At 39.9% G+C, this 12,040-nt stretch overlaps 1 protein-coding gene across 10 annotated transcripts in view; it reads left to right on the top strand.

The window, feature by feature from the left end:
- The window catches only part of PIGN (phosphatidylinositol glycan anchor biosynthesis class N), a 164,720-nt gene that overhangs the window by 112,976 nt on the left and 39,704 nt on the right, over positions 1-12,040 (top strand). For all 10 annotated transcript variants that reach the window (XR_005594508.1, XR_005594510.1, XR_005594509.1 and 7 more), the window contains 2 exons: positions 2,728-2,839; positions 9,054-9,162. Coding sequence is in view for 7 of the 10 variants with exons in the window: in XM_039526035.1 (XP_039381969.1) it covers positions 2,728-2,839; positions 9,054-9,162 (221 nt within the window). In the remaining 3 variants the exon portion in view is untranslated. The remainder of the gene's footprint in view (positions 1-2,727; positions 2,840-9,053; positions 9,163-12,040) is intronic.

Below are 12,040 nucleotides of genomic sequence, written 5' to 3'. Positions count from 1 at the left end.
AATTCTGTTCTTTACTGTCATTTCAAACAATTTGCCCGGTACTGAAGTTAGTCTTACTGGCCTGTAATTTCCAGGATCATCTCTGGAGCCTTTTTTAAATATTGGTGTCACATTAGCTATCCACCAATCTGACTTAAGCTGATTTAAGCAATAGGTTATATACCACAGTTGTAAGTTCTGCTGTTTCCTAACTGATTCCTTCAGAACTCTTGGGTATTTCCTGGTGATTTACTACTGTTTAATTTTTCACTGTGTTCCAAAACCTCCTCTATTGACACCTCAATCTGGGACAGTTCCTCAGATTTGCCACCTAAAAAGAATGGCTCAGGTGTGGGGAACTTCCTCATATCTTCTGCTGTGAACACCAATGGAAAGACTTCATTTAGCATCTCCACAATGGCCTTGTCTTCATGGAGTACTCGTGTAGCACCTTGATCGTCCAGTAGCCCCACTGATTGTTTGGCAGGCTTCCTGCTTCTGATGTACTTAAATTTTACTGTTAGATTTTGTGTCCTTTTCTTGTTGCTCTTCAAATCCTTTTTTTTTTTTTTTTTTTGGCCTGACTAAATATACTTTTACATTTGACTTGCCAGTGTTTATGCTCCTTTCTATTTTCTTCAATAGGATTTGACTTCCAGTTTTTAAAGGATGTCTTTTTGCCTCTGACTACCTCTTTTATTCTGTTGTTTAGCCATTCTGGTATTTGTTTATCCATGGTGGTGGGTTTTTTGGTCCTCTTACTGTGGTTTTTTTCTTTTGTTTGTTTATTTGTTTTTAATTTGGGATGTACATCCAGTTTGAGCCTCTATTATGATGATTTTAAAAAGTTTCCATTCAACTTGCAGGCATTTCACTCTTGTGACTGTTCCTTTTAATTTTTATTTAACTAGCCTCCTAATTTTTGTGTCATTCCCATTTTGGAAGTTAAATATTACTGTGGTGGGTTTCTTTGGTATTTTGCCCCTTACAAGGGTGTTAAACTTAACTACATTTATGACTAAGTGGAGAACTTCAGTTGTCCCTGTTGTCAGTCAGGCTCTTTTAATTTTCATTCATTTTTATAACAGTACAGTAACTCCTCACTTAACGTTGTAGTTATGTTCCTGAAAAATGCGATTTTAAGTGAAACTATGTTAAGTGAATCCAATTTCCCCATAAGAATGAATGTAAATGAGGGGGGTAAGGGTCCAGGAAATTTTTTTTTCAGTACAGTACTATAGTTGGGAGGTGCCCCCGCCTTACCCCACACAGGCACAGCCCACTGGCACTGGAGACAGTGAGGCAGGCAAGGAGGCTGAAGGTGCTGTGGACTAACCCTAAGCACATTGCGCAGCTCCAGCGGCAGCTTCCCCTACTCTGCAAGCACCAGGGGTGGGGGAACTCATCCCCTCGGCCCGCCCACATCACCCCTTCCCCCAAGCCCCCACCCTTAACCAGCCTCTTCTTCCCCCCCACCTCCCCCTTTACTCCGCATGCCAGGTCCTTGCTCCTCCCCCCTCTTTCCCCTGCCTCCTGCCCGTGGCAATCAGCTGGCTTGCAGCGTTCAGGAGGGAGGGGGGAGGAACGAGGATACAGCGCGCAGGCTCTCCCTCCCTCCCCTGCCTCCTGAACGACGCAAGCCAGCTGATTGCCATGGGCAGGAGGGAGGGGAAGGAGGGGGGAGCCTGCGTGCTGAGTCCTTGTTCCTCCCCCCTCCCTCCTTCCCCTGAACATCGCAAGCCAGCTGATTGCCGTGAGCAGGAGGGACGGGGGAGGAGCGAGGATGCCGCGCACCTCCCCCATCCCTCCCCTGCCTTCTGCCCACAGCAATCAGCTGGTTTGTGGCGTTCGGGAAGCAGAGGAGGGAGGGGGAGCCTGCGTGCTGAGTCCTCACTCCTCCCCTCTCCCTCCTGAACACCACAAGCCAGCTGATTGCCACGGGCAGGAGGTGGGGGAAGGAGAGGGAAGGCGCTGATCCACGGTGTCTGCCGGCGGGTGGGAGGCGCTGGGGAAGGGGGGCGTAGGGGAGCTGATGGGGGGCTGCCTGCTATGGACAAAGCAGGCAGTCAAACAACGTTATAGCGAAGCATTGCACAACTTTAAATGGATCATGTTCTGTAATTGAGCAGGGACGTAAGATTGAAACAACGTTAAGCGAGAGGATGTTAAGTGGGGAGTTACTGTAAAATAAAACAAAACTTAGATTATTCTATTCAAGTGAGTTGAAACTGTCTTTTAAGAAAAAAGAAATTATCATATGATGAATAGTGACATTCTTTCTATCAGAATCAGAGTGTTGTACTACCACTAATATATATTATCATTTAAATGCAATTTCTTAATGTGACCCAAAAAACCTTGAAGCAAATTACTTTAAATCACAGATCTTTGTAATTCAACTCATAGACTTGCAAAGGAAGTAATTCAAAGAAAGCGAAGAATGATGGGTGTTATGTTAACATGATGAACAAGACACACAAACAAAACAAAGACCTAGGATAGAGAAAAAAGAAGGCCACGGTGAATGTTTATGGATGACAAGCCTTCAAAAAACATCTGTCACATCATTAATTTTAACCCCTTGGCTCTGGTTCCCAAAGATGGGTTTTAGATGCTTTCTGAATGTTTCTAGCTGTAATTTTGTAAGATGACTAGTTTCATTCCTGTGAGAAAAATCCTATACGAAAATCATTCTTATGAGAATTTTATAAAGAGGGACATTTTAATAATTGTTTGTTTGTTTAACAGAACAGTAGCAGGTTTGGTGATTCTCCTGATCTCTTCCCTCTCCCTGGCATGTCTTTGTAAAAGCAAAAATAAATATGTGCCTAAGAAAGATCTGACAATACTCCTTTTTCAGGTCAGTTGCTAATTTTCAATAAATTTGAAATAATTTTTATATGTATATTTGTATGTACTGTCTAAGGACCCAGTCCTGCAAACTCTATCAGGAAGTTCTGTTTATTATCAGGAGTTATCCAATTGACTACTTTTTAATGAGACTATACTCATAGTAGTAAGCACTTTTAAATGTGGTAATATTTGCAGTATCAGATATTCATTCTCTGTGTGTGTATATTGATGCGTGTACGTACGCACACACATTTACATATGTTTATATGCCTTCCTCTTCAAGGTCAATGTCTTACCTTCAATCCACATGTGTAACTTTCAGTGACCTTTGAGTAAACTACATTTGCTGATTCAAGGACACAGTATGGTCATAAGGGTTTGTCTTTTTGATTTCTGGCTTGAACTTGAAGAATAACATGAATCTGTAATTTAGTTCTTTTCTGCTGGTTAAATCCATTTATTTTATCATGGCAAAGTTGAGAATTACCTATGGCTTTCTGAAATTGTTGGGTATTTCTTTCACAATATATGTTAATTATAAATTACAGGAAGGATTTTGAAAGTTTGCACATCTGTTGTCTTCATTTTTAAATCTATTACAGCATTTGTCCCCCACCCTACCCCCGACTTAAGTTCTAATAATTTTTTTTAAGCCTTATGAATGATTTTACGTTGTTGAAATTTCTTACTGACCTAAACAATGCATTCAGTACATCATGGAGTTAATCTTGAAGATTGAACAGTACAGATTAAAAAACACTAAAAAATCAGGTGCCTAAAATGCCTCTTTAAAATATCAGAGGGGTAGCCGTGTTAGTCTGGATCTGTAAAAAGTGACAGAGTCCTGTGGCACCTTATAGACTAACAGACGTATTGGAACATAAGCTTTTGTGGGTGAATACGTGTTCATCTGACGAAGTGGGTATTCACCCACGAAAGCTTATGCTCCAATACGTCTATTAGTCTACAAGGTGCCACAAGACTCTTTGTCGCTCTTTAAAAGATGTGTGCATATGTGCACAAAGGTAACATTTTTTGCCTCTTTGGCTCAGTGCCATGAAAAGAAGTGTGTGAATTTCCAGGGCCACTTTTTTTAGCTCCACATTTAAACATTTAAAATTCTCATAACTGTCATTTGGCAGGCAGTGGCTCTCTCAGTTGCATGTCTCAAAACAAGTGCTGTAGTACCCCAGGTCCCTGGAAATGCAGCCTTATAGGGGCTAGTGGAGGATCCCATGGAAGCGGACCTGGAGTTAGAAAGGAAAGAAAATGCCAGACCACTCGTGAGTAAGATAAGCAAATTCAGGAAATTCTACCCACTCTCAAACACTTGATTTCATCGGGGGTGAGGGGGATAGCTCAGTGGTTTGAGCATTGGCCTGCTAAACCCAGGGTTGTGAATTCAGTCCTTGAGGGGGCCACTTAGGGATCTGGGGAGAAAATCAGTACTTGGTCCTACTAGTGAAGGCAGGGGGCTGGACTCGATGACCTTTCAGGGTCCCTTCCAGTTCTCTGAGATAGGTAACTTTTCTCTGGTTGTTCAGTGAAGACCTTCCGGAGCTCCCCAAATGAGTAGTGGTTCCTCCATTTGAGTAGTGGTTCCTCCATTTGAGTAGTGGTTCCTCCATTTCATTAATAACTAATCAGTAGTCTCCATTAGATCTTATTTCAAAAGTCTCCCCAGTCTCTCTCCAGACCATGGTTCTCATCCCTCCATTCTTCCTCAGAGTGTGAGAAAGGAGAGGTTAATTCAGACTTGGATTTGGAAAAGCAGATTACAGAGGCCTTACACAGACTTTCACAAATGCATCTTTCTTCATTGTTAAAAATGTATTAGTTGCTATCAAGCTGTAGGCGCTCAAAAGGAAAAAGGATTTCAGAAGACTGCTGGTGTTCCTGGAAGATGAGAAACAGCTTTACCTGTTCATCTCTCTGAACAGAATCTTGAAGACAAACCTCTGTCACTCTGGGCTCCAAAGTACCTCTTCCTATATCATCTCCAAACTGTACAAACTCAGTAGTAGATTCCAGCTTCTTGTCTAGTGTCCTAGGAAGTGCACTCCATGGTAACAGCATGGCAGAAAAAGCTAGACCTCCTTTCCTCTGGACACCAACATTTCTCTATAGGACCCAGTGAATAAGACATAGGTTGTTTTTTTGTTTGTTTATATTTCTAGAAGGATCTTTGACTTGAGGGGCAGGGTGGCTCAGTTTGCCACAGCTACGTTCCTCGAGATTTCTTTATCAGCTACTAATTGGTTCATTGAGGTACCTGTATCAGCTGAGAAAAAAATTCTGTGTCCTTTGACCATCAACAGCTTTAATCATGTGCTAAAGATTCTTTTAGTCTCTCTGCCAGCATCTTCCAGAGCTGATGAGTTAAACAGCAGGGGCAGAATTTCTCTTCTCAACAGAGAATGGTGGTTCTCCCTCTTCAGGCCTCTTGCTTTTTGGAGCATGTTCCTGCTTCTGTTCAGATGGATCTGTCAGAGACGACGGTTTCTCTTCTCCTGATCCTGTTTTCCTAGTCTGGGTGTCCTAAATCCTGTCATTCATCCTTTGCCTCTTTCTCTTAATTAGCAGTTTTGCTAGAGGCTATGTGCACCCCCTTTTGAGTCTTTTGACTTCAACTGACTTAAAGTTTCTTGTGGTGATTTCTTCTGCTGTTGTTTGGTTAAGAGAGCTGCTTTCATGCCAAGAACTCTGTAATACTCTCCACAAGGGCATGGAAGATATTTTTATTTGCTTGACCTTACTGCTGCAGGTGTTTTGGAATTTCATCTGAATTAGGATGTCTTCCCTCCCAGTGTGTGTCATAACCCAAAAGTCAGAAATGAAAGATTGGGCATAATTTATACTTCTGTAGGACTTTTAAAGCTTTCCTACATAGGAACCAATCATTAGAGTACATCACAGAACTAATTTGCCCAAGTGGCTCAGGACTAGCCGCTAGAAAGTTGAGGTAACATCTCTGGAGAGGATCAAGGCTTATTACATCTGGTTTGTTGCCCTTTCTGTGTCCAAAGAAGACCCAGCCTTAGTGGATGAGTTTGGGAACTTCATGATTCTTGTATACTTTCATGAATCGTTACTGTTTGGATGTTCTGGTGGCATTTGGATAGACAGTGCCCAGACTGAAGAAATCTTAGGGAATCAACCTTCTTTATTAAGGAGGGGGACAGGAGATTCAAATATCTTCCTACTCTTTTCCCGTTCCAGTACATCCCATCTTCCTAGTCCACTGTTTACTGCAGATGCTGCCACTGTGACCACTTCCCTTCCCCTGTTTAGGTTGGCACTTTGACATAGGACCCTGCAGTCTGGCTTTGTCTTGTGGCACATTTCTTACCATTTAGCTTTTTGAGGTGCTGTGAGCCTATGCACTCATAGCCTTCCATGCCTGCAAACAGCATGGATTTTTGAGGGATAAGGAATACGCTGGTGAACTGCTGGACCTTTTGTCAGCTGGACCTTTTGGAGTGGTGGGGTGGCAGACAGGCCTTGATGGCCCACTTCTCTACTTCAGCAGGAAAGATCCATGTGGAGACTTGGTGCCACCTATGTCAATAGGTCACTGGAGGAAGCTACTATCAGCATTTTCTACAATCTGGCAGCAGGAGTCTCAGGGTAGGTAAAAACAGTGACAGCATGTATTTTATCTCTAGCAGCATCCTTGTGGTCAACCCACTCCTTCCTGTCTGGCAGCAGGATAATTCTCAAAGATAGACCCTTTTGTTCCACTCCTGAGCCCTATTCTTGTATTGACTTCAGTTTTAGGCCTAATTCTCCGGCTTGATACGATTCACTGTTTATTTGAGCTATAAAGTACTAATTACTCCCTTGTAGTCTATAAAGATAAAAATTGCAAACAAAGGTTTGTTGTTGATGGTGTTAAACCACTTTGTTCAATATAGAGAGTAGGGTATTGTTTTTTTTAATACAGTTTTGTGTTTAAAAAATCAATAATCATAAGACTTCAGGAATGGGGAAAAATGTGGGATACTTATCATTTGCCAACTATACAGTGTTTATTGAATCTCTTAAAATTCTCTCACTGGAGTGCACATTAGTTTAAATTAATCACAGAGGTGTCACAGCAGATTTGTGTACAGAAGCCAGTGTAGTACAGGAAGCTGTTTTGTCCATTTGTTACTAACATGGGGCTCAGTTATGGCTCCTAAGAGACCTGAGTTTCATGTGGATGTGAAGGTATCACATTCCCTGTGAAACGGGTAAATTATTAATCTCATTTTACAGATGGGGAAATTAACAAAGACTGTGACTTGATTAAGGCCACAATAGAAGTCATTGTCAATGCTGGCAGTAGAACACAGGAGTTCTTGGCTACCAGTCTTAGGCTTACTCCAAGCTCTCTTTTGCACCATTCTCTTTCCTTGTGTCTGTAGATCATGTTGGTTGCTTAGCAGACGAACTGCCTCAGTTGCTGACTGGGAGGAGGCATCAATAGTAGTAGCTCAGATACCACCTTCTTTACCCCTGAATTGGTCTGGTGTCCTCTCAGAAGCTGAGACCTCTGGCTGTGTTTTTTACAGACCCCAGAGGCCAGCTCTGAGCAGCTGTAGGGCTGGAATCATGAATAACCTGTGAGCTTTAGGAAAAATCAAGGACAAGCTTTTCAACTCTGGCTCTGTGTTTACATTTTCAAAGTTGTTTTCACAAGCACTAGAAACTTTTTTTGAACGAAAGCTGCAACGGGCCTGAACATTTTTATGTCTCCAGAATTAGGTATTCCCAAAAGCTTTGATGCCACTTTGATGCCATTCTGGCAGGTTTACTCACTTGCCCCGGTCACCACAGAGGTGTGACGTGTACTCTATGGGGAATATCCCTTAGTGGGTGTGATTTGATTTCACTAGTGAGTAGGGCATGGCTGAAAGGCAGCCAAATCCCTAGGGTACCAAATTATTTTCCAAGCTGAAGAAGAAGAATATTAAAGGGAAGGGGGATTATCAAGCTGCTCTAAATCCTGCAAGTGTTTTCCAATGTATGGATGCTTGACTGAGCTGATCCTCTGAGCTTTTTGAGGTCTACCACTTATTACTAGCCAGTATAGATGTATGCAGAAATATATATGTATTTTATATCTCTTGTATACGCTTATGGCCTGACTTTTAAAAATGATGAAAGTAAATAGGTCCTTCAGGTGTTCTGCGCTTGTGAAAATCAGGCCATAAAAGTTCCCTATTATGAAGCATGTGATTTTTGCAATTACCACTAGATGTCACTGTGTATGGCGTGTGAATGGCAGATATTCAAAGGATACCTACAATAGCAAACAATAAGCAATACTATGGTGTAATAATTAGCATCTCTCTTTCACTTGGCTTAATATCATTTAAAACTCATATTGCTTGTAAAACGCCTAGCACTGTGTTGCTGAACCTGATTTTGCTTTTTAGCACTACCACAATATTGCTACTATATAATAATAATTGAAATTCAAATTGGAATGATTTCTTTGATTCGTTGTTGTCTCGTTCCAAAGTAACACAGCCATCTTTAGTTAGGTCATCGAGGAGTTTTCTTGTGTTATTTTATAGCTATCTGACAGCAAATCAAAGGACACCAATCTTTAAAGAATAGCCAGTTCAAGAAATTTACCTCTTGTAACCTAGTAGTTCCTTCTCCCTTTGCATTTCCCACCCTGATTTTTGCTGATGGTGCTGGGGGAGAGTAGATTAAAAATGAATCTCACCTTAAGCACTGCAGGACTCCTCCACCCACTTTTATATTTTTTTATATAAACCGAAGTACAACTAAATGTCAACAGGGAAAATGCTGCCTTGGTAGACTTTGAATGCAAGAGATAAGTAGAGCCATTTTTCTTGTAATTAGAATGAAAGTCCAACATTTATAGGGCAGAGGTAAGGACAAACATTAGGGACTCATTGGAACTGAGTATAAAACAATATGTTAAATACTCTTGCTTGATGATCCACTGTAAGACTTCTCTGATCTATAAAGATAAGAACACAAAAGGTACCTCTATTGTTATAAATCTTTATTTTAATATTTGATATTTAAATCTGTCTTGCTCTCATACATTCCCTCCTCCCTTCTCTTATAATGATTCGGTTTGATCTGGGCGAGGCAGTTATTCAAGCATGAAACAATAGTTTACATATTCTTCATTTAGTTTAGGAGAACCCACCAGATTAACTGTCTGTTTTTATTAGTCTGAAGTATTTTTTTCCTTTTAGATGCTGAGCATAGCACTTTCAACATATGTTGTGAACAGTACCCACAGCAGTCTTCATCATAAGCAGGGACTGCCTGTAATTAATCAAATCATTAGTTGGACAACACTAGGTAAGACGACCTTCTATCCAGATCCAGTTTACAGATAATTTTCAGGAAAAGGAGAAGAGATTTTTTCCCCCTGATCTTTGTACTAACACTTTCTGTTTTCATGTAATTTTGTAAATTTTGTTTTAGAATTTTGTTTTGTTGACCACACCATACTTTAAATTTATGTAGCTCTGTTCATCCTGCAAAAGTAATCCTTGCTCAAAATCTAGGCCTTTTTTTATTTTTAAAATTGGTCAGTTTTCCCTAGGAAATATGAAACAATAAAACGTTCTACAAAAATGGCTCAAGTTTAAGTTCATAATGAAATGTGAAAACCTCGAGTTATAAATAATTTTTATTTTATGAAAGTTTTGCACAGCTCTAGTTATGCCTTTTTAAAACAAATTACTGGTAATTACACAGCTTTTTTTTTTTAAAACTTGTAGCCAGGGAAAAGCAATCTAAGACAGTCTACATGCAAAACAGTTAACAAAGCAAAGTGATACAATGTTGTTTCAGGGAAAATTATTTGCATCAGCTGTGGTTTCAATTTTTACTGAAACATTACAGCAAAGAAAATTGGGTGCATTAGTGAGCACGTGGTAGAACTGTTCAAAACTGCCTCAGAAAATATTTGTGGTCAGATAGTAGTATATGTTAAACATCTGTTAAAGGCTTAATATCATTAATAAAGGAGCAAACAACATAGAACTCTGTGGATTTTCATATGATCCTAACATTAAGAATTTATGATGACCATAAGCAGTTGTACTTATTGATAATGTGAAATATAGTAACATGAAAGCATCAGTCTTTCTGTTATAAAAGTAATCTCCATAGTAATCTCCCAATGGCATTTGTAGACGTTCTGGTAGAGGGAGACTTCAAAATTATCTTTATCCATGACTATAGTAATTTAGGAATGTAGGGATTTGTTTCAGAAGTAAATAATCCCATTTAAGGCTTGATAGCAATTTTCTGCTAAAACTCAAAAACAAAAATGTAACCTTTGTTTATTACTAGAATGTTGACCTTTGTTGTCTGGTTACTTGATGTTTTATATGCTGTATGCATTTTTATATTGGTGAAATTGCTATATCTTAAAGAGACACTTTCAATTTTAACAATCATGCTTCTGTCTGCGCATTATGTACCTAATAGTCTACAGTAATAATACCTAAGATTAGTACAACTGAACATTATTAGGGAAGATATGCTTTTCTCATTCTTTTCAGTTTTATTTTGAGCATTTTACAGTACTATCATCCTTTCTCCTGTTTATCTTGTATTATAAATTAGACCTCAATTCTGTGGTGAGTTTTGTGTGGGCAAATCGCTACCAGTGAAGAAAATCATTGAAGTCATTGGGGTCCACCTGCAGTGATCTCAGTGCAGGACTGCAGTCTTAGCTTGTTTTCTGTGTGATTTTTTTACTCACAGCAGCAAGTGAGAGAACAATATTTTTAAATTGGAAGCCAGTTGGGTAGAGGAGGGTAGATTATTAGAATTACAAGGAAAGACATGCTAGAAATTGCCTCTGCTCATGTGCCTAGACCCTAGAGGATGATGTTTGTGGAGTGGGTGGCTATATGACAAAAATAAAGCTAATTGTACAAAAATTCTTCCATATCCTGTACTACAGATGTGTTGAATATTTCAGCAGAACCATAATATTGTGAATAATCCACATCCCTGAGCAGCGTAGTTAAACAGACCTAAATCCCTCTGTTGACAACACTAAGTTGACGGAAGAATTCTTTCGTTGACCTAGCTGCCGCCTCTCAGGGAGGTGTATAACATATGCCAATGGGAGGTGCCCTCCTGTCAGCGTAGATAGTGTAGATAAGCCTTGAGATTCAAGCTGTTCCTATTTGTTTTGTTTTTTCCTTGGCTGGACAATGGCTGGGCACTTGAATCCAATCACTTCGGGCTGGGGAGGTAGGCAGGGAAGGACTGCCTCTCTAACCAGAAGAGATTGGATTCAAGCCCTAGCAATTGTCCAGCCAACATGTTGCTGAAGTTGCACCACAATTACAATTTTCTGTATATACACATACATTCATAACCATAACCTGCATACGGATCTCATAATGACAGTTAACTTCAGCACATTACAAGCTTTTCATAAAAGACCCTACTTGGTATAGTTTTATAGTACGGTAATACAGTATTCAGTCAGCTGGTGTAACCCTTATTCTGGGGTTTCAGTTTTTGAGTTCTGCCCTTGGGGGTGTCTGGACTTTCATTGTCACACCATCAATGATAATACTTGATTTGATGTTTCAGAGATGTGATAAAAAACATAGTCTGCCAAGCATTCAGTGCCATCCATGATAGGGAAAGGAATCTCTCCTAACATTGTAAAACCATAACATTGTAATCACATGAGATGGGTAAAATGAGGGCAAGTGCCATGCTTACTTCCTTACTGCCAGTCCTGACCTGCCCTCCTCCCTGTTCAGAGCTTGCATTATGCATAGAATCCCACAAGTTACGATGCAAGGCTGAAAGTGGACTCGATACTTGGTTGAAGAAAGTCACCTGTTTCACTAGGGAAATAATTTTGATATTAATCCAGGTCTCAAAAGGGAGAGGCTTGTTCATTACAATTTCCCATGTGCCACCAGTAGCTTCTTTAAATATTCCTATTTTTGCTCATTCGAGACTGAAAATTGATAAATAGATATTATTTCACACATAAAATGTTTTCAATAGCATTTTCAAAATTTGACAATATTCTTCAACAATTAATATGATAGAGAATACAGAGTTATTTTAGTAAATGTTAAGAAAAACTAAATAATTTAGTACCTTAAATTATTTAGCAAAAGTAACTCCAGAAAATGGACCAGGGCAAATATGATCTGGCTTGAACCTCCATGCATAATATTTGCAAAGG

Source organism: Mauremys reevesii, linkage group 2, assembly GCF_016161935.1.
Source record: "Mauremys reevesii isolate NIE-2019 linkage group 2, ASM1616193v1, whole genome shotgun sequence".
Taxonomy (NCBI): Eukaryota; Metazoa; Chordata; order Testudines; family Geoemydidae; genus Mauremys; species Mauremys reevesii.
This window is presented reverse-complemented; position numbering and strand designations above follow the sequence as displayed.